The sequence below is a fragment of the Vombatus ursinus genome, unplaced genomic scaffold (assembly GCF_900497805.2).
Source record: "Vombatus ursinus unplaced genomic scaffold, bare-nosed wombat genome assembly UNPS02014786.1, whole genome shotgun sequence".
NCBI lineage: Eukaryota > Metazoa > Chordata > Mammalia > Diprotodontia > Vombatidae > Vombatus > Vombatus ursinus.
Window position 1 is genome coordinate 32512294 of NW_020954564.1, and position 22633 is coordinate 32534926.

General features: G+C 47.8%; 2 protein-coding genes across 8 annotated transcripts in view; both read right to left on the reverse strand.

Moving 5' to 3' along the window:
* Window positions 1-2131, reverse strand: part of CCM2L (CCM2 like scaffold protein) — a 36223-nt gene extending 34092 nt beyond the window's left edge. For all 7 annotated transcript variants that reach the window (XM_027867764.1, XM_027867767.1, XM_027867766.1 and 4 more), the window contains exon 1: window positions 2061-2131. In XM_027867764.1, the coding sequence (XP_027723565.1) occupies window positions 2061-2090 (30 nt within the window). In that variant the 5' untranslated portion in view covers window positions 2091-2131. The remainder of the gene's footprint in view (window positions 1-2060) is intronic.
* An 11157-nt stretch (window positions 2132-13288) lies between these two features.
* On the reverse strand, window positions 13289-16058 carry XKR7 (XK related 7). Its single transcript, XM_027868020.1, has 3 exons — window positions 16045-16058; window positions 15768-15967; window positions 13289-14241 (listed from the first exon to the last, which is right to left on the reverse strand). Exons 1-3 carry the CDS (start codon window positions 16056-16058, stop codon window positions 13289-13291), a joined length of 1167 nt encoding a protein of 388 aa, XP_027723821.1.
* Window positions 16059-22633: the final 6575 nt, after the last annotated feature.

Below are 22633 nucleotides of genomic sequence, written 5' to 3' on the forward strand. Positions count from 1 at the left end.
GTGTGTGTGTGTGTGTGTGTGTGTGTGTGTGTGTGTGTGTGTGTGTTTGTGTATGGCAAGTGTGAGTTCTTGAGTTTGAGTTTCTGAGTTCCTGTGTCCTTGTGAATGCATTAGTCCATGTGCATTCAAATAGGCATATGAGCACACGTGTATATGTGTGAGTCTGTATTTGGCCAAGGAAGTTTGCAAACCCTAAAACTCTCCTATGAATCTTGGCTTGTTTAGGTGGAAGGCTTCTAAGCATTGCTTGACCTCCAGGGGGAAAGTATAACTCTCTGAGTAGAAAAGATAGGCCTATTCTGAAATTAGAGACATGGTGACTTTCAGAGATGGATGGACAGACAGGTAGCTGTCATTTACATAGTTCTAAACATGTATTATCTCATTTGAACCTCAAGTCTATTGTGCAAGTTAGGGTCTATGAGTATTATGATCCCCATTTCACAGATGAAGAAACTGAGGCCCAGAGAGATTAAGTGACTTACCTCCCTACCCATGGTTACACAGCTAGTAAATGTTGGAAGTGGAATTTGAACCCAGGTGTTCCTGACTCCGAGTCCAACACTCTATTCACTATACCTCACTGCCTATGGGCCCAGATAGATACAAAGAAACAGACAGGGATCTATCTCTGAGGGCCAGAATTCCTAGGATGGGCTGCTTGACCTGGAACCCACCTTTATCCCAATCCAAAAAAAGATAATTACTAAGAGAGGACTTTAAAAAGAGACTCAGGAAGGGGGTTCTGAGGATAGATAACCAGGAAGGTCCAGAAATCAGGGTCTGCTAAGAATATTGGGGAAAACAAGTTTGGGGTGGCAATCTGGATCAATCTGTCTCCCTAATCCATCTGGTTCTGGGGATATGATCCAGAGTCTAGAGCCACTGAGCAACGGGATGGAAGAAAGTTTGGGGTCTGCCTGCCTGTCTTTTTACTGGAAAAGATACAGGGAACAGGAACTACTGAGAGCAGCTGGGGACTGAGTTTAGCATGTTGCACCAGTAAGTATTAGCACAATCAGAGAGGCAGAGCAATTGATCTTTGAGCCAATAACCCTGACAAGAGCTCCAGCTTCTCTGCCTCTGAGTTGCCCATAATCAGCTTGCAAAAACAGTCTGCAGAGGTTTCTGGGCTAGTGTCCCTAAACCAGACCACTCATTGAAAGACTCACAATTAACAAGAAAGCAAAAGACAGTCCCCAAGAGACAGAGTTAAGAGAAGAACTCCAATGTTGTGTTCTCTACCTGGCTCACCTGCCCCACAGGTTCTTCCCAGGGACACACATGCAGCTCAGGGGAACAGGGACAGACAGAAAGTCTGCCCCAAAACTCAAACTCTCCAGCTAGCTCTTCTGTGCCTCCCAATGAGGTGACACCTGGCTGTCCCTCTTATTAACACAATCGGCTCTGAGTAAGGGCCGGCTTGGGAAGCTGCTTTTATTAAACTAGCTATGGGAAGCCTCAGAGGGCAGAGAAGCTGGTGCCTTTGTTAGAACTGTCTTTACTGCTCTCCAGTCTTCCTAATTGTACTAAACTGGGCTCAAGTGCACTTTTCTCTCAGGGCTTCATTTCTTCATTTGTAAAAGGAAGGAATTGGACTAGAACTGGGGTTCTTCATTTTCTCCATCATTAAATTAGTTCACCCCATCAGCAAATTTGGATAAGGAAAAAATTACATCTTTATTTCAATGTAATGGGATTCCTTTGTAATCTTACGTATTTTGCTTTATGCATTTAAAGACAATATTTTGAGAAGCGGTCTGTCTATAGGCTACACGAGACTGCCAAAGGGGTCTGTAATATACAAAAATGTTAAGAAACCCTTGACTTAAAAAAAAAAAGTTGATCTCTGTGTTCCCTCCAGCTCTGAATTCTATGATCAGTTTATCTATCTCAGAGAGCAGGGAGAGATAACAGGATCCCATCCGTTACCAAGAGAGTCCCTAACATTGGCTTCATCCCTCCAGACGCATCTTTTCCTCCTCTCGCTCCTCCCCCCTCCAGGATCCCCCATTTTCTGGGCCCTGAAGCCCATTCCCAAGCCACAGCTCCAAACATACCTTTCTCCCTTTCTTCCCTTCGAACTCCATGGTGTGTGCCCCCAACCCCCAGCTCTGTACTGGCTGGAAATTTTCTTTGTTGTATTTCCTGCCTCGGAAACTCCACCAAGCAGACTAGGAATTCCTGCCCCTCCTGGCCTGATAAGAAGCACTGGACTAGAGTGGGTGGAGGTGCCAGGGACCCCAGGCCAAGGAAAGGAGTTCTGAGCAGAGTGGCAGCCCCTCTTGGGGAGAGCTGGGTAAGAACAGAGAATAAGTGGGAAGATATGGGAACTACCATTCCTGAGAGCTGGTAGGAGATAATCAGGGCCGGTAAGGCACACGTCCTAGGCCCTATGTGGCTACACTTTATTCCTATCCAGACTTTGTGACTAGGGATGAAGTTTCCCTTTCAGACTCCTTAGAAGCACAAAGTTGCCCACTGTCCTCATACTGCCCCTGGCTACCTAGGACCCACTGCTAGGCCCTACCCACTCAGGATCCCTTCCTATGCCTTCACTCCTCTCCATCCCAAACTGTCTCAGATCTAATGAACCCTTGAAGGATCACAGGACCCAAGATTCAGAAAGGACTTTGGAGGGCATCTAGTCCAACCTCTTCAACTTATAGATGGAGCTGAGACCCAGAAAGAGGCCTCATTTACAGTCATATAGGTGGCAAACATGGCTTTCAACCCAGCTCTGCTGACTCCATACCTGGAACTGTTTACATTATACCAGGGGCAGAGATGTGCTGTTAAATGGCTAACCCTCTTCCCCAAATCTGTTTACAAGGTATACTTTTAAATTTAATTTGCATTATTAACACGTTCCTAAATCTACTCAACAATCAACAAAAACAATTAATCAAGTCCTAATTTGTAGCATTTGCAGATCTCCAAGCTGTAGAAGCTCACACTGAAATGATCAGCTGTGGCAAGCTGGTAAGAGTGGCTCAAGCACAGCCCTGATACATGAGTCTAAAACTTGGTGGAATGAGCCCAGAACTAGCTTCAAGAGACTGGCGTTCTAGTCCCAGGTCAGACCCTGACTTTCTTCATTTGCTGTATGACTCTGTATTAAATTGCTTAACTTTCCTGGGCCTCAGTTTCCTCATCTGTTCAAAAGGGGATAAAGCAGGGTTGTGAAAGTCAGCAGAGAAGGAATGGAAAAATCCCAAGGACAGAACAAAATAAGAGATTATTCAGGAGAAGCAGCGATGGGTGTATTGATTTAAATTGTCTATTCTAATTCCAGTTTTGCCACCATCGATATGTGATCTTGGGCAGGTCATTCATGTTCCTTCCCTGGGCTTCAGTTACCACATCTTTCAGATGGGTTAGACTTAACAGTGTCTGAGGTCCTTTCCAGCTCTGACATTTTGTGATCTGTTTTTGGAAAATATAGGTACCTGCTTAGGTTCAGGGTTCACGTAGGAGTTCCCAGGCCTTTCCTCCCTCTCCCACCCTTCCCCACCCTCCCCACCCCCAGAGGCCAGATGGCCTGGGCTGGGAAGGTCTAGGCCTTGTAATTGCTTCCTCCTTCCTCTCTGTATATCCTGTGTTTCTAGCCACGGTGGCAGGAAGCTGATCTGGACTAGGCTTCACTCCCAGGCAGGAAGAGAGCAGATTTAATTCCTGTCCCCTCTGACAAATTCTCCTAGAGTCAGTTTAGACCTCCTCAGCAGTGCAAATACCCTCTAAGATCTTGGGTGCTGTCTTCAAATTCATAGGGTTGCTTGTGAAAGGAAAACCAGGTTTTCTTTGTATTTGTAGTGAAAAGCAGTATAGGATAATGGAAAGAACACTGGGTTTGAGTTCAAATCCTGCCTCATGTCCACTTACTGGATGTGTTACTAAAGGCTTTACCTTAAGCCTTAGTTTTTAAACCTTAGAGTTTATCTGTAAAATATGGAGAGTAATATTTATGTTGTTTAAGTTGCAGAATTGCTATGAGGAAAATGCTTTATAAACTCCTTTTTTTGGTGTGGGTGGGGGAGGCAATCCAGATTAAATGACTTGCCTAGGGTCACACAGCTAATAAGTGTCTGAAGCTGGATTTGAACTCAGGTCCTCTTGACTCCAAGGCCAGTGTTCTATCCATTGTGCCACCTAATTGCCCTACTTTGTAAACTTTTAAGTGCTACAGGAATGTGAGAAATGATTATTTTTGTGCTCTTCAAGCATATGTCATCTGGTAGAGAGATCTGAGCTGGAAGTTACTCTAGAGATTACTTAGTCTAACCCCCCTAGAATAGGCCTCCACCCCCTCTTCCCTAGAATATTTTGTTAGTCTCCCAGTCAGCCTCTAGTCTCTCCCCTTCTATTCCTTCTATATTCATTTTCCTAATGAACCATTTTGGCCACGCCCTTCCCCTTGTTCAAGACCCGTCAGAGGCTTCCATCTATTCACAGGGAAAAGTCTGAAATATGTAATCTGTTGAAATCCTTCTTCTTTAAGGCTCAGCTCAGATGCCGCCTCCTCCATGAAGCCTCCCTGCCTTTCCCCCGCCCATATCCCTGAGCCAAAAGTGATCTCTTGTCCTTGAATTATTTGATGACATTTTGTTTCTTCTTCTCTTATATCACTTACCATATACCAAGAGCCCTGGATTTGAAGTCAGAAGAACTCAGTTCAAATTGTGACTCTGCCTACTAACTAGCTTTATGAATTTGGGTAAGTCACTTAACTTCATTAGGTTTCACTTTTCCCATTTGTAGAAAGAACGGTTTGGATGGTCTCTTGTTGTATGGCATAATTGAAAAGTAGGTGCTCAAAGCAGTCTAACTGATTGGTTTATACCTTTCTCCAATCAGTAGAGGAAATCAAACACAAATTTCACCTTCTCCCAGCCCCATCCCTATTCTCCAAAACCGGAGCAGGAGGTATGCAGGACTCACTTCTTATGCCCAGTAGGATGTTGAGATTTGGGAGGAAGGCCCAGTTCACTCCCTGTTAATCCCAGCTGGTCTTGCTGCCATCCCATCCCCATCTCTTGGCATAGTTCCCCAACGGTGGCTGTTCCTTCTCATACATGCCCTGATACATATCAAGAAGATGAGTTAGCACACTTCTGGCTCCCTCTGACCCTTTAACACACTCTCTCTGATACTATCACTCAGCAAAAACCTTTAAAGTGTTCTCCATCCCGTCCAGCTCCCTGTTGCAATGATCCCCATATCTCTGGGTCACTGTCCCTCCTCTCCAATAAGTTTGGTATGTGGCTCACATCTTCTTTTCCCCAACCTCTACCCACTTTCAAACACCGTAGTCTCCCAGTTTCTCAGCTGACTCAGCTCCCTTGACTTCTGTTTCCAGACTACCTCAACCTTTCATAGGACTAGATGCTGGGCCCCCAGCCCCCACTGATTTTTCCCCCAGGTGTCAGAATTCCTTGTTGCTGCTCTGAGGCAGACCCTTCCCCCAAAGAGGGAGGCTTAGAAGGGAGGCCAAGCTGTGGCCTCCCATCTAACTCTCCTTCTCTAATTCAGGAAACATCCACAAGAGCCAGAGGGGTTTGTACTGAAATGACTTTAATATCTCATGTTGCAGCAAAATTAAAAATATACAAAAAGTTTGTGGCATACAAAAAAGTCTCAGTACAGAAAGCCCGGCCTGGGGATCCCCCAGCTTCCCCCTGCCTGGGCCCAAGAGAGGAAGGCAGAGGAAGAAGAGGGTGGCACCAACAATATTGAAGTCATGGAGGGAGACATAAGGGCTGAGGACAGAGGGAGGGTGCAACGGAATTGAAAAGGGGAAAGAGAGGATGAGGGTTGGCAAGGCCAGTAGTACCCAGTAGGGCAAATGAGCTGACAGAGAACCCACTGAGCAGAAGCTGCTGGGGCTTAAGCTGAGGGAAGGAGTCCATAGTTGGGGATTCCTGTCAGTCAATAGCCAGGCAAGGAATAGGGGATGAGGAGAAAGGAGGAAGAAGAGGGATGAGTTCAAACTTGAACCATGTCTGAATTTGGAATCACATCTAAAATGGGGGCTATATCTGGAATCAGATCTTTATATGGCCCCTGGAGCCAAGCCCCATGAACTCTGCAAAGGGCAAGAGCTTAGTAAATGCTTGTTGAATTAAACTCAATGTAGGATTGGATAAGCTCATGGGTTTGAGGAAACTTCAAAGCACTGAACTCATCTGGGAGCTTTAGCCCTGTGGGAACTCAAGAGGCAGCTTGTGGCTCATTGGGATTCCAGCCTGGGTAGGCAGGGTTCTCTCAGCTGGTCTGGATGCCCTCTCCTACACTTGGTCTGAGTCATTCACAGGTGAAGCCAAGAGCCCCCTCCCAGCCTGCAATCTGGCTGTGCCCCCACCCTCCCCTCAATTATTGCAAGTGCCTCCAGCCCCCATGATTATGCATAGAAATGTGCCTTCTCAGGACACCTCCCCAGGTAAGGAGGATCCCATCTGTTCAGGACCTTCCTGGAGAAAGGGAGCTGAGGTGACTGTCAAGGAGGACCCAGCAAGGCCTATGTCTCAGGCTCTTCATTCCACCCCACTTCCTGGCAGTCAAATTCCCAGGGACAGTTTTGGGCTTGGAAGACGAGGTTCTTCCATCTACCTCCGATTCTGATTCCCAGCTTCTTTTCTTGGGTAACCCCCCTTAGCAGAACCAGACAACCAATACTCTCTCTCTCTCTCTCTCTCTCTCACACACACACACACACACACACACACACACACACACACACACATACACACAGCCCATAGCATCTTCCAAGCTGTTCCCTCCTACCTACACCTGTACCCAAACCCACCCATCAGAGCCCTCCCAAGGTCAGAGCAGACCCACTAGAGAACAGTGTGCATCCCAAACCAAAGCCTGTAGTCCAAAGAACCTTTCCATACTAACCCTCCCTCCCCAACTTGGCATATTCTGGAATGCTACCCACATAGCTTGGTGATATCTGGGCCCATTCCTGCAATGTGTCTTAAAGCACTTCAGCAGCAGGTTGGTGCTGTCTCTCATCCTCAAGGGAGAGGGGAGAAAGCATAGAAAGGGCAAAAGAAGGGGCTGAGTCCTTGGAACCCATGCCTGCTTGTCACCTACATACTCTTCCTCAGTGTCCCTTGAGGTGGGGGTAGAAGGGACTTAGTCCCTTCCTTTACTAAATGGCCCCTGAACCCTGATGGGTAGTATGGATTTAATGAGGCAGTCTCTGGGTAGGGATAGTATCCTGGGATCTGGCCTCATTGGGCACTGAATGTGACCCTAGCCCTTTATCAATTGTTGTCCCTGAAGAGCCAGGGGGCCTTGGTGGTATGTGTTGGGAGGGATGGTGACCATCAGTGGTCTCTGAGTGGGAAGCAGCTCCTGAGGCCCACAAATAGCCAGACTGGAGATAGGGTGAGGACTCTGTTATTGTCAGGGATGGCAGGATGGGAGTCCAGAAGGAAAGTTGCTAAACCCCCTCAAACCCAGCACCCTGACAGAGAGGAGAAACAGAAGCAGAACCTCAATTAGCAGAAGACAATGAACTCAATCACCCAGACTCAAGTTCATTCCCAACTAAGAGCCTCTAGGCTCTGATGATTTCTGCTTTGTTCCCTCCTTCCAGCCCCCAAAGTTAGAAACTAATAATTAGGCTAAGCCAGAACAGGCAGAGCTCTAGAGCTCTAGACCTGACCTGGTGCTAAAGTCAAATCAGGAATGGTTTCTGGCTCCAGGTAGGTTCCAAAGTCAGAAGTTATATTCCAGGTAGATTCTGGCTGTAACCTGCATCTGCTCCACCCTGGAAGCTAAATTTTCTAAGTCTCGCTAGTTTGAGAGAAGACAAGTAGCAGATTCCAAGTCCTCCCCAGCTGTGAGATCTCAGGGAGGGAGCTCCACCTCCCTTCCTGGTCACGGGACCTTTTCTCCAGGCACCTGATGGAGATGCCACCCCTGGGGAGCAGGAATGGAGTTTTTCAGCCCCTCTTAGCCCTGCTTATAAGAGCAAGGACCTGGAAGAGTGACAGCAGCAAGCTTATCCTGTACATCTATACTTCATCAGTCCCAAGGGGCTGCCATGAAATCCCCAGCTTCCCCAATGAGCTTAGAGGGGTCCAAGTTCCTTCAGAGCCTCATGGGTTTAGGATAGAGGGAAGAGAGGTCTTAGCTGACCTCTGAGAGCTCTTCTAATTCTTAAGATTTTGAGAATGATGAAGAATTCGGAGGGGCAAAAAGACAAAGGCTCTCAAGGAATGTCCACAATACAGGAAGAGGAGAGAAGATTCCCAGGCCATCTATTTTTTTTCTTCAACTGCAGACCCCTTTCCTCTTCTCCCTTGGACAGACTCCTTGTCTTTTCACCTCCAAGTTAAAGACCTCCTGCTCCCAGCCCAGGAATAGATCTGCCTACTCCAGTTGGACCTCCCTGGCCGGGGGCTGCCCCAAGTTTCCTGCTTGGATCTGGCTCTTTTAGCTGACCTAGTACCAGCCACAAAGCAGTGAACAATAGAAAAAGGCCTCCATTGACCCCCAGAAAGGCAGCCTAGCCAGCCAGCCCATCAGTGTATCTGGCAGCAGGATGTGGGTATGAAAGAGGTAATGAAAGGTGTAACATTTAGGGAGTGAAGAGTAAGGACAAAGGACTTGGGTAGGTGGGGAGAGGAGTTGTCTGTATCCAGGAGGCAGTTGATTGATACCCAGGGTATCAATAACAACCTGGGACCATTTGATGGGGGTGGGTTCTGTGCTGTACTGGGAGGAGAGGGGGGAGGACATGGTAACAAGGCACATGGTACAATCAGTGCATTGGGTGTATGGTGGGTGTGGTTGGTGTGGTTCAGCCTGGGAACCTAATGGGGCACCATGGCTGGTGCATATGGTGATGGTGGTGGGGAATGTGTGTTGGGGTGTGTGTGTGTGTGTGTGTGTGTGTGTGAGAGAGAGAGAGAGAGAGAGAGAGAGATTATATGACCTGGGGGCCACTGGAGGGAGACAGGAGTCCAAGTAACCTGCACAGTGTGAGAACCGCTGACCCCAGAGGGTAGGCAGTGTCAGGGGGTACAACATGGAATTCACTCACATGGGACCAGGCACTTTTCATGCTCACTGTTAATGATGATCTGGTAGCAAGCTGGAGAAGTTAGGGGACCCTTGGGCTTAACCCGGCCCTCTCACAGAATCACAGAGCTGGATGGGGCCTTCAAGATGATCTCATTCAGCTCCTTCATTTTACAGGGGAAGCTGAGGCCCTGAGAGGGGAATACGATGAGTCAGTAGCCTAGCCAGGTATCTAATAATAATCATGACAGCTAGGGCCTTTATGGTTTGTAAAGCATTTTATGTTCTCTACCCAAATCCCAGAGGGTAGGAACCTGATGCTTCCTCCAGTGTTGAGGGACCACATAGAAGCAACAGGAAAGAAAGGGGTGAGGTGAGATGTCAGGGTTGGCAAAACCTCCTATTTCCACCCCCTCAACCAAGCTCCTTGGTAGTCTGATTAAACAGTAATGGAAAGAGCAGGAGACCTGGTTTCTAATGTTGGCTTGGCCACTCATTCTCTTTATGACTTTGGTCAAGTCCCTTCTCATCTCTAGGCCTTAGTTTCTTCATCTGTAAAATGAGGGGATTGGGCTAAATGTTCTCCTAGTTCCCTTCTGGCTTTTTCTGTGAATCGAGGGACCTGGACTCTGCCCTTACATAGCTGTGTGTCTTTGGGCAAATCATTTCCCTCTCTGAGCCTCAGTTTCCTGATTAGTAAAGAGAAGAGCCTCTAGGGCATCTCCCAGCAATAACATTCCATGATTCTATGAACTTACGCTCACTTAAGAGATCAAAGAGGGCCCTAGGAAGGTCCCAGGAAGGAAGAATGTGAGAGGGAGGGACGCGGACAACCAAGGACCAGGCAGGGAACAGAAAGACCAGCTGAGGTAGATCATGTCACAGGAAGGAAGACAAAAGGACACCATAGATACCGCTGGGGGAGGCCTGGGAAGTCAGAGCTAGAGCTTGGTCAAGGCATCCCTGGTCAAAAGCTCACAGCACTGAAGACCAAGGCCTGTCGCCTCCTAGACCCAAGTATCTATCTCTACCCCCAGGAATGGGCTAATGCCCAAGCTTAGAAACAATCACATAAAGTGGCCCAGACTGTGTCAGAAGATCTGGATTTCACTTTGGACTCTGCCATTCACCAGCTGTTTGAGTCTCAGCCTCAGTTTCTTCGGTACTCAAATGAGAACTTGGATCAGATGATCTTCAAGGTCCCTTACAACTCTGAATCCTGGAGACCTGGTTTTGAATTCAGGTCCTGCTGCTTACTAGCTGTCTAACCTTAGACAAATCACTTTATCCCCCTGGGCCTCAGTTTCCTTTTCTGTAAAATAAGGGGTGAAGCTCCAAAAGTGAGCTCCAAAGTCTCTTCAAGTTCTGAATTCTATGAGCCTGGAATGCTGAGACTTTCAAACTGATTTGAAAGCATTTTGGATTTGGGAACAAAGCAAGGAAAGACCTAGAGCCTGTCTGCTTAGATGCTTCAGAGACCCAAACCTCTTTTTTTCCCTTAGAGCTGCCCCCAGATTTTGGGGTTCTTGAATTCCTTTCCATAATCTGGTAGTACAAAGAGGCCTTCATTGGAGATGGAGTCTTTGGGAGCTGAGCCCTATAGGGAATGGGAAGGAAGAGATGTCTTCCGCATTTTCTTGTGAAGACCTCTAGGGAGTCCAAGACTCCAATAATCTTTCAGGCTCGTGCCTGCCACAGATCCTTAGAAAAAGGGAGACCTATATTCCAACCCTGTCTCTGACACTCACTAGCTCTGTGACCTTGGTCATAACCCAATCTCTCTCTGAATCTTAAATTTCCTCCTTTATAAAATGGAGATCCAGGCCAGGGGAACCAGAAAGCCACTCTTGGCTGAAAAATGGAAATACCTATCTTTGGGGCAGGTCTGCAGGTTTAGCTCTCACCTCAACCTGGTCTTAGCCCCCTCCTTCAGCCACATGCTGTTTAGCCCACTATCCTGGGACTCTCCCAGAAGTGGATGTAGAAGGTGGGGAGAGGTGGAGAAGCAGCTCTGTGCGTTGGCATGATAGGGTCTGTACATGATTTTACTGTATGGGGATATTTGTGAAAAAATGTCACATGTGCTTAATGGGGGTTGCATCAAGTGCTATGTATGTGGGGTATGTGTATGTATATATATGCATGATATGTGTGTATACTTGTGTGCACATTGGAAGTTACTTTGTACTCTAAGTCCTGCCCTTTTTTCAACCCTTCCCCCCACCCCCCTTTAGTAGAGACGGTGTCCACCTGAGTGCAGGCTCATGGTTTAGGGGAAAGAACTGGAGGCTGGGTATCAATAAACCTGGCTTCTATTCCTCCTCTGGAGCTAACTTACTGTATAAGCTTCGGCAAGTCACTTCCCATTCCACAGCCTCAGTTTCCTCATCTGTAAAACAAAATGGTTGGACTAGATGATCTCTAACCCCACCCTATCCCCAACCCCAACTCAACTTGGGGCCCTCAGGCATCAAGTTGGCCTTTAAGAGGGGCCCTATTCTCAATTCTCACTCCCACTATGTTCGGTTCATATTTTAGTCATCTGGCCTGGCCTTATCTCTCCCTTCAGTCTCATTTCAGAGGCTGGGCTGGGAATACACCATCCTGATTCTGGGCTTTCTTTGGGAGAACAGGATGTCTCAATCTTGACCCCAGGGCCTGAGTGTTTCTTTTTCCCTCCCGAGGAATACCCTGAGGCTGCCTCTGGTCGGCCTCCCTTGGTCTGAAAGCCCTGGGAGATGTCTACAGCACCCTGGGCTCTGTCCCGAAGCCAAAGGAATCATTTCCCAGGTGCTCCAGGGCAGGAGCTATAGCCATGAACCTGGCTAAGAACCAGAAATTCCTGTTATTCCCCCAAAACCTGAGTTTCCCAGCTGGGAAACAGTTGACAGAATTTATATCCTTAATAATTTGCTTTTTTAAATCCCCAATAATTTCAAAATCATATTTTCCCCTTTGGATGGCAGTTGTGTCACAAAGTGGTCAGGAACCTAGAGCCTTCTGTAAGCCTTAGATTCTAGAATCCACAGAATGTTCCTCATACATGGGTTCCTTACCCCAAAACCCCCCAATAAGGACAGGGTTCAGACCTCAGCAGCAGATCCTAAAAGGGAAAAATTGCAATGCTAGGAAGGTCCCATAGACACACTGTCCCCAGAACTCTACTACAGACAGGCATCTACAACCTGCATAGTAGAGTCTAGAACAAAAAAAAAATGTATAGACTCAGAATATTTCCCAGACAGTATTCTAGAAACTCCTTTATGCCCTGGCATATGGAGGGTATTGTAGTGGATGCTGGAGCCAGAGGACCTATATTCAATTTCCAAGTCAACTATTTCATTCTAGTAGGATCCTGGGCAGGTAACCTCCCTTCTCCAGGCTTCATTTCCCTTGTCTGTAAAATGAAGTGGTTGACTAGATGATTCCTCTAAATCCTATGATCTCAAAGTCTTAACTTCTCCATATCTAGGAGCTTGGCCTTAGGAATCTGGCCCTTGAACAACTCCAAACCTAGACCCTTCATCCTGGCTAGCACCCTTAACCTCAGGAGTTCAGCTTAGCCCAGACACCCTGTGGTGCCTCGGAGTTCAAGATGCCATATGTTACCATATCCAGATCTCAGGTCCCATAGACACTCAAAGGTTGTCACAGCTGGAAGGATCATCTGGTCCAACCTTCTCATTTTATAGCAGAGAAAACTGGGACCCAGAGAGAGGACGTGACTTGTCCAATGACTCATCAGAGCCAAGATTTGACCCCAGATTCTTTAACTTCAAATCCAGTCCTCTTTCATCTAGACCATGGTGCCTCGGTCTTTAGGTATCTGTGATACCCTACAGAGAGTTGTAATTCAGCTAATGGAACCCACAGCCTCTCTGCCTTAGTTCATCAGAGGTGATGGCATTGGTGGTGGGCAGGAAATGCCATATAGAAGAGAAGACTCTGGGCCTGGTGGGGAAGTTTAGCACCAGTTAATTCCCTGGATCCCAGGGAGTTTGATGGACTGTGTATGGGAGCTACATGGGCCAGGGCATCAGTGCCAATGAACTCACCCAAAAAATTACCAAGAAGAGGGGAGGAGGGTTTCCATTGGCTGGGGTCATCATGTTCCCCTCTCTGCCACCCTTGGCCCAAGAGACCTAGCCACCCTTAGACCAACGGCCCTTAAAAACTCTAAGCTCAACACTGACTGGTTTAGGGGAGCAGAGCTGCCATACCCCTTATCCCCTAACCCTGATAGGTATGGAGCAGCCTACACTGTGGTCTCATATTCCAGCAGCTCCCGGGAAGCCCCCATGCTTCGGTATTGCAAGCGAGGGGTAGCTGGGGATGAATACTCAAGTGCCAGAATGGTCTTACGAAGCCGGCGGTCTATAAAGTGGGCATCCCATGCTGGATACTTTTTTCGGGGCAGGTCTATTCGGATCACAGGCCCCTCTGTCCGGGTGGTACGGGCCACTGGTGTGGCTGGGAGGCTGGGCCGGACTTGGAACACCGCTGGTGCACCACTGTCCCGGTCTCCAGGGACCCCATCTCGCTCTCCACCTGTAGTCCGGGGCAGAGACCGCGGAGGGTTGGTAACTGCATCAGCAGAGGGACCAGAAGGGCCAGCACCCACAGCCTCAGGAAAGATGCCCCCGGGAGCCTGGGGACCAAACATGGGCCCATTAGGGTGCAGGAGGCAATAATAGACAAGCATGAAAAAGATGCCCAGGGCAAAGCTAGCAGCCACCACGCACACCATGATTAAGGCGCTGAAGTCAGTGGGGAAGTTGTGGTTCTGGTACCAGAAGCCCGTCAGCGCAGCATTCTCCACCAGGACAATACAGTAGTAGATGGACATCCGGAAGCGGCTGCGTCCCTCCTTGACGTTGAACCAGCAGAAGATGTAGATGATGCCCACCACCATGTTGTAGATGATCTCCTCCCACTTGGACATGCAGAAGTCTGTCTCTCCCTGGATGACCCAGAAGGTCATGACACACCAGTGGGCAACAATGAAGATGCCAAAGTAGAGCTGGTAGATGCTGGCAAAGAGTGCAAAGGCCAAGACTCGAGCAGCTATGGTGAAGAGGTGCCAGAGGATCTGGACTATCGCCCCCTTGTAGGACATGGCTCGCTTGTCGTCCCTTGAGTCCCGAAGCACCTTCTGATAAGAAGCGATTATCCAGGCCAGCGACACCAGTGAGGCTGAGGCTGAGAGACCTGTGGAGACAGGGGCCAGAGGTGGGAGGTGGGGGGGGAGGGGACCAGGGTTAAGGATAAGGCAAGGTCTCCAAAGGGAGGGAGAAAGGAGGTAGTGAGAGGTAGGTAGGAGGGCTCAGTGTTAGGGGCAGGGTCTCTGAGAGGAGAGATAAGGACAAGAGGTAGGTGGTAGGGGTTGGGGTAGGGATAAGGGTCAGGGTTAGGGTCTCTGAGAGCAGATAGGGTAAGAGGTCATAGAACCATAGATATGGAGCTAAAAGGGAGCTCAGAGGTCATTAGTCCAACCTACTCATTTTACAGATGTGAAAACTAAGGCCCAGAGAAATTAAGGGAATAAAAAAAACTGGGATTCAAACCCAGGCCCTCTGACTCCAAGTCCAATACTCTTTCTATCATACCTCCTTCTCCTCACCTTACCTCAGGACGCCTACATCCTGAGGGCAGAGTCAAATTCCTGTAGGGAAACTCCTATAGAGATGATGATATTCTTGAGTACTGAGGAACAGAGAGATGGATGGAATGTGCTGGTGCAGGAGGAGAGGGGGATTTTTGAGAGTGAAGAGAGGGGCAGGGGGCAGGACCTGAGGTAGTTGGGATCAGGGCTAGGTATGAGTGTAGATCAGGATCTCTGAGATTAGAAGTATGTGGGAATCTAGAAGAGGGCAGCTGTGGATAGAAGAGGGGGACAGGGGAAAAGGCAGAGTAAGAAAGTAAGAGAATGAAGAAAAGCAGAGGATAAAGAGAGAGATGAGAGAAGAGGAAAGGAGAGATGGGTCAGAGCCAGCCAAAGGTTGGGCAGAAAATAGAAGCACAGAGTAGACAGGGGCCTGGATGATCCAGCAAACTGGAGGGTAAAAGGGACCCGGCCAAGCCAAACACTTCAGTCCAGCCTGGGGCCACTTAGGTTGAACCCAACCGGGTGATTTTGCTGACTGGGCCAGAGGGCTTTGGGAGGATTAGGACAGGAGCCAAGCAGTTCTTTCAGTCAGAGGATCCCAAGGACACCCCTGGCAGGCCTAGGGCATAGACAGGGGAGAAAGAGAATGAGACAGAGAAGAAGACAGAGGTGTGAACATCAAGGAGTAGGGAGAAGGCCCTTAGCCAGATCTCAGAGGAATGAGAATATGCCAGGGGCCCAGCACCCTGGCCTAAGGAATTTCCCAAGCTGGGGGATCATGCCAAGGGGTCTCCCAGAGAAGGACCGGGAAGAATGAAGGAGCTTTAGATGAGGACCTGGAGGGAAGAGGAGTTAGGAGCCAGAAAGGTGAGGGACTGGTAAGGGATGGGAGGAAGGATCCCTCAGGTGAGGGATGGGTAGTCAAGGGGCTGAGGGAAACCCAGGGTGAGAGTGGCCAGGAGAGGAAAGCTGAGGGGAGTGGGGTGGGACAAGACTCCTCCTCAGGGAAGGTCTGGGGACACCCTAGGTGGCTGTCAGTGGTAAGAGGAGGTCCTAGGGCAAGGAGCTGGGGGGCCTAGGTCAGGGTGTGAAGGAGGAAGATGGGGGGAGGGAGATGCTAGGCCCTCACCCTGCAGGGCCTCGATGTGCTTCTGGAGGACCATGATGCTGAGCTGTAGCACAAGTTGTGGGGCGCTCTTCAGGAAGGCCTCCAGCAGGCGCAGCATGCTGATGTCAGCGCTCTCGAACATCATGCGCCAGTAAAAGTGGCGCCTCAGTTGCTCCCCATGCCAGCGGCTCTGCAGACCCAGGTACATGGCCCGGAGGTACCTGGGGAAGATGGGACAGTGGGCAGGTGTGTGTGTAAGGGGTAGGGAGAGGAGAGGACAGGAGCTTCCTGGGGCTACCAGACGCCAGCCATGCTCAAGGCTGAGGGATTTCCCCCCAGCCAGGTGGGAAGGCAGGGAGTAGGAGATGACTTCCAGCAGACACTGCCCTGGAGGGAGGGATGGGGACCTTAGTAAGGACAGCTCTTTTCTGAGTGCTTTTTGGTCTACAAAGCACTGTCCTCAATATTCCTGGAGGTCAAAGAAGACTATTCCCATTCTTATAACTGAGTCTCAGAGAGATTAAGAACCTTGCCTTAAATCACTGCTAGCATCAGAGTTAGGATTCAAACCCAAGCCTCCCGACTCCAAATCCAGTGTTCTTGCTACTACATTATGAAGACTTTAAGGTTAATCTAGTCCAGGGTTTCTTAACCAATTTTTGCATCATGGGTCCCTTTAGCTGTCTTCAGAAGCTTATGGGCACCTTCTCAGGATAATGTTTGTTGCCTTCATTCATCATGGAATGCTAAATTTCAGCTAGAAGTTAATGAAAATAAAGATGCAATTTTTTTCCCATCCAAGTTCATGGATCCCTGAAATCAATCCACAGACCCCTTAGTATCCAGGTTAAGAAAGGAAGGAAAGAATCATGTATGCACCTCCTGTGTTCCAGGCACTGTGCTAAGCACTTTTTACAAGTAGCATCTCATTTGATCCTCACAACAAAACGGAGAGGTAGGTACTATTATTATCCCTACTTTATAGTTGAGACAAGTGAGGCAGACAGAGGTTAAGTGATTTGCCCAGGGTCACACAGCTAGTAAATATTTGAATCCAGTTTTGAACTCAGGTCTTCCTAACTCCTAACTCCTGAATTCCTAACTTGCCTTGTATCCACTATGCCACCTTGATGTTTGTTCTAGTCCAATCCCCTCATTTTATAGATAAGGAAACTGAGGCCTAGTGACTTGTTCAAGGTCACACTTTGAGCTACTAGAAGAACCAGAACTCATTTATGAATAATCATAATAATAAATCCCATTTCTATAGCCCTTTAAGGTCTACAAAGTATTTTTTTCTCATTTGCACTCCTCTCTCTTTGTCTTCCGTTCCCCTTTCTTCTGTCCCCTTCCTTTCTCCTTAGCTGCCAATGCTCTCTGCTGAACTCATCCTTTGAGGATGCTTGTATGGCAAGTATTGTCAACCCTGTTTTACAGACCAAGAATCTGAGGCTCAGAGAAGTGAACTCCGTTGCCCATGGTCCCATGGCTAGTAAGGTCAAAATTTCCTCTGGGATCTAGTTCAGCTCTCCTGAAGCCAAGCCTAGTGCTCTTTCCATCACAGCGGCCTCCATTCTCTGGCTGAGGTCCATGGCTGCAGCTCAATGCTGACTCAGAGGAGCATCAGGTTGGGGGATCAGAAGTAGCAGTATAAGCAGGAGCTACTGGGGAAGCTGGGACTGGCCCCGTGTCCTTTGGAGGGGATCCAGACTCCCTCCCCCACATCCTTCCTCTCCACTCCCACCTCCCTACTGAGGGTCCCTCAGGCCTCACCTTCTGCAGCCTTGGGGGCTTCCAGGCCTGCCACCAGGGACCCTGGGACAAGTGGCCATTATTTACAAGAAGCTGACCCAGCCTGGCAGTCTTTGTCACCCTCCCCTCTTCCATATTCCCTGCAGCTCCAGGCTCCTACAGGAAGAGGATAGCAGCTGGTCCTACTGTGAACAAGGCCTGGGGAGGAGGGAGGAGGGGCTGGAGAAGAAGGGAGGGGGGTCCCAATGGAAGGCCCGGAGTGCCATCTGTTTGCCTGGCTTCAGTCAGGGTGAGGATCGAAGGAGGGCCTGGGACCAGCTCCCAGACCCACCAGCATCGATCACCACATGACAAGCAGCCTCTGCTCCCACCCACCTGCTCTGCCTCCTGTCTTCATTCAAGCCAGTTTTAGACACAGCAAAATGATAATAATATTAATAATGATTTCCCTTTCTATAGCACACCAAGGTTTACAAACCACTCTTCATAACACCCCAGTGAGCTAGGATAGTGCAAATATCATCATCCCCATTTTACTGAGGAAGAAACTAAGGCCCAGAGAAGGGCCCAAGGTCATGAAGCAAGTATGTGGCAAAGCAGAGATTTGAACCAGAGCTAACAACAAACAAAAGATTCCTCCTCCCCCACCCTTCTCTCTCTCTCTCTTTCTCTCTGTCTCTCTCTCTCCTCTCTGTCTGTCTGTCTGTCTCTCTCTCTGTCTCTCTCTGTCTCTCTCTCTCTCTCCCCCTCTCTACAGCAGGAGAGGCAAGCTGCTGTTGCTCATTTCTCTGGTCTGAGCCACTAATCCTGGACTCCCAACTGGACCCCTTCTTCAACTCCCCACCCTCTACAGAAGGAAGCCCCTTCTGTATAATTAGAAGGGAAGAGAGAGGTGGATCTCCTCTTCCCCCTTTGCCCCTGCACTGACCAGCTAATCCCACCCAGGCAAGAGACTGAGATGTCTGCCAACAGAAAAAATCAAAAGATGGAGGAGCCCAGAGTTTTGGGTTTACACTCCATGTGTGGGGCTTTGTGGGGGAGTGTGCCATCTGTTTGAACTGTCATTCTCCATCCACGGAGTCCTCTTGGAATGTAGGGCCTGAGGTTTCTATAACTAACTCTGCATAGAGCCAGGACACCTTGGTCTTTCAGAGAGGATAAATAGTTCACATTTTTGGGGGTAGAGCTTTTGGGTTTACAACTCTTTCCCTATAGCAATCCTGTGTAGGGATAGTGAAGGTGAGGGTGGGGCTTGGGGAGGTAATACAAGTGGTCTTGTGCCCATTTAACAAGTGAGGAGACTGAGGCTCAAGAGATGCCAGTCTTGCCCAAGGTCCCACACCGTGAACTAGGGACAGAAGTAACCCATGGATTATAAATAATAACCTTTGTTTCTATAGGGCTTTCTAATTTACAAAGTGCTTCTCTTAAAACAAGGCTGTGAGAGGGGCAAGAAAAGGATTATTATCCCCTTTTTACAATAGAGGAAAAGGCGCAGTGTTACAGGTTCAAAGCTAAACAGAGCTAAGACTAAAACCCAATCCTCCATAGTCCCAGTTCCTGGGCTCTTCCAAATATGTCCCATGACATTCTATTACTATGCTCAACTTCCCTTTTCCTACATTTCTCTCCTAGGGGTAGAGGTCTATTTATCTTTGGTATCTCTTGGCCCCCCAGGGAAGAAGGGGAAACCAAAGCTTTCTAGGATCTCTGAGATCTTTGGAACTCTCTGTATCATATACTCATAATAGAAAACATCCATAGCCATGATCATGACAGATTTGTTTGGGGTTGGACCAGAGGATGAATTCCCCAATTCAGAGCACAGCAAGCTTCCCTGGGATTAAATAAAGAACTCTGGGTGAGAGGGAATACATACTCTGGTTAACCTCAGTTGCTCTGGGAGTGCTAAAAAAAAAGTTGAAGGAGCACCATCAGATTTAGCGCAGTGACAGAGTGATGGGCATGGAGTCATGAAGATCAGAGTTCAAATCCAGCCTCAGAAACTTACTAGCTGTATGACCCTGGGCAAGTCACTTGACTTCTGTCTGCCTTAGTTTCCTCAACTATAAAATGAGATAATAATAGCACCCATCTCATAGGACTGTTGTGAGGATCAAATGAGATAATAATTGTAAAGCACTTAGCATAGTGCCTGGTATATAAATGCTGTGTAAATGCTCATTACTATTATTAATATCATGTTTGACTCCCAGCTCCAGTATTTACTACCTGTGTGACCTTAGGCAAATCATGGAAACTCTCTGAACATCAGTGTCCTCCTCTATTAAAAGAGGATGTGAATATTTGTATTACCCAGTCCATAGGTATACTGTGAAGAATGACTTTTTTTGTTTTTGTTTTTTTTAGGCAATTGGGGTTAAGTGACTTGCCCAGGGTCACACAGCTAGTAAGTGTCAAGTGTTTGGCCTGAGGCCGGATTTGAACTCAGGTCCTCCTGACTTCCGGGCTGGTGCTCTATCCACTATGCCACCTAGCTGCCCCTAAGAATGATGTTTTAAAACTGAAAAGTGCAATGACAATGTGAATGCTGGTATCTCTAGAGACATGAGGAGGAATGGCATACGCCCCTGAACCAGGGGCTCGAACCTAGGTCCTTTGAATCCAAGCCTGGAATTCTTTTCACTTTACTCCATGTCCTCCTATGACAGACATCTCCATAATATCATTGAGAGAAAAGGTCAGGACTCTAGTTAGGGTGCTATAGAGGGTTCAATGGAGGGGAGGGGGACTCAGTGAGCAGATGGGGTCTCAGTGAGAAGTCCTGACTCTACAATCCTAGGTCAGTCTGCCTTCCTATCTATCTTGCTGATTCTGTCTCAACCATTTGTCTGACCCAGGGCGAATTTGTCCCCTCCAAACATCCTCACCCCCATTCAATGTTAGGTCAGTCTGTATGCCTGTGCTCAGCTGTTTTTCCCTCCACCCCCTTCCAACTGTGGGTCCCTCTGTCTGTTTGGGTGTCTCTCACATCCTTGGTTTTTCCATCTGTCAGTCTCTTGGAGATTCTGCATGTGTCCTTCTCCGTGAGTTTTTTTTCCCTCTTCCTAACTCATCTTAACAGATTCACGCTAAAAATTCTTCTCCTAGAAGGTCCTAATTCTCTCTCCAGAAAACACCCTAGTTACTCCTAAACTGTGCAAACATGAGAAAATGACTGTCACGAACTCGTTTTCTGAAGCATGTTCCTGTTGAATAGATAGGAGTTGGGACCCAATCTTGTGGGAAGTAAAGAATTTAAAACCATGGATCAAATGAACACCTGCCCCTCAGATCCTGGGTCAGAAATCAGAGGTTGTAGGAATAAACTGGAAGGAGTCTTGGAGATAATTCAAATTATTGCTGTTGTTCAGTCATTTTCAGTTGTGTCTGACTCTTCATGACCCCATTTGGGATTTTCTTGGCAAAGATACTGGAGTGGCTTGTCATTTCCTTCTCTAGTTCATTTTACGAGTGAGGAAAGTGAGGCAAAGAGGGTTAAGAGTTGCCCAGGGTCACACAGCTAGTAAGTGTCTGAGGCCAGATTTGAACTCAGAAAGATGAGTCTTCCTGATTCCAGGCCCAGCATTCGTTCCACAGCACCACCTAGTTGCCTGAATCACTGTGTACCCTTAGGCATGGTGTACCTCTCCTCTCAGGGCCTCAATTTTTTGTTCTATAAAATGAAGGGGCAGGGGAAGCTAAGTGGCACAGTAGATAGAGCACCAGCCCTGGAATCAGGAGGACCTGAGTTCAAATCCAACCTCAGACACATAACACTTACTAGCTGTGTGACTCTGGGCAAGTCACTTAACCCCAATTGCCTCGCCCCCCCAAAAAATTAAGGGGCTAGACTAAATGATTAGTAAGTTCCTTCTAACTATAAACCAAGCTTTAAGTTTTCTGCAACCCCACCTCTTCTCTCTGCCTAGGGAAAATCTCCTGGCTACTTTCACTACTGGTTCTAATCACATTATGTTCTAACTATCATATTCTATTTTTCGATAGTTGTATGATTCTTGATCGGACTTGGCTATGAAACCTTCTCTCAATACCTCCAAAAAGAAGGATAGGCTAGTTCTCTCTTCTGGAGTTTAACACAAGGCCTCTCTCCAGAAGGGTGGGTCACAAGGTAAGTGTTTAAAGCCTACTGCTTCTGTTCCTAGGCAAATGGCCCATAGAATAAGTTCATTCCCCACATCATGAATGTCCTTTAGGGATTCCATCTCAAACCTTCCCTCTCCTGCTCCCACCAATACACACATGCACACACACAGCATCCCCTTGCCTATCTTTAGAAAAATGCTATTCTTGAGTCCTAAGGAGTCAATGAGGGTGAGGTTGTTTTTGAATTGAAAATGGGGTGAATAAGAGACTCTCTCTGGCACATCTGTCCCTCTCAGCTGTTGCTACTGGCTCTAGGATTTCTCCTTGCAGTGTGAGGAGTACAGGCTTCTACTCAAGGCCTATGCAAAATGAGGGATCTTCTAATCCTGGCTGTGGGGAACTACATCCCCCCCCCACCACTTTAATAGCCTAGATTCCTTATTTACATCACTAGATGGCCACTAGATGGTGAGCCTTTCTTGGAGGAGCTCATATTCCTGATATTGGCAGTAGAACAAAACATCAGTGTCAGCAAATGACTTGATTGTAATCACTTACCTCTTTGTTTCACTTGATACCCATCTTGGTCGGTGGGTAGGAAACAGAGCCACAGCTAGCAGTCTTTGTGCCAGTGGCAATCAACATGAAATATGTTATCAAATCAGCTTTTTAAAAGCAATTCTTTTTTTTTTTTTTATCGTAGCATGAAAGGCGCAGGATGAAGCCACGGAGGAGCTCACTTGAGTACGGTATCTAGAAACTTCTTATTTTAACTAACTACTCTCACTAATGAGTTACTAAACTTAGTTGCTTCTAAATGGCTAAAAGACTGGAAATCCTGTCAGCTTCCTCTAAAACTTGAGGCTCTAGGGAAAAATGTCCTGGTTATCCCACTCCACTGACAACTCTAGTGAGGAGACTGGACCAGCCTCCCTGCTCTGAAGACCATAATTCTCTGTTAGCGGGAAACCAGAATTTCAGTTGGGAGAGGTAATATACTGTGTAATAATATAAAAGCATTGGGGTTG

Bases quoted from the DNA above. Each gene is read 5' to 3' on its own strand.
- XKR7 (XM_027868020.1), bottom strand. The intron at 14,242-15,767 runs GTGAGGGCCTAG...CTGTCTCCACAG, and splicing joins GCACATCGAGGCCCTGCAGG to GTCTCTCAGCCTCAGCCTCA.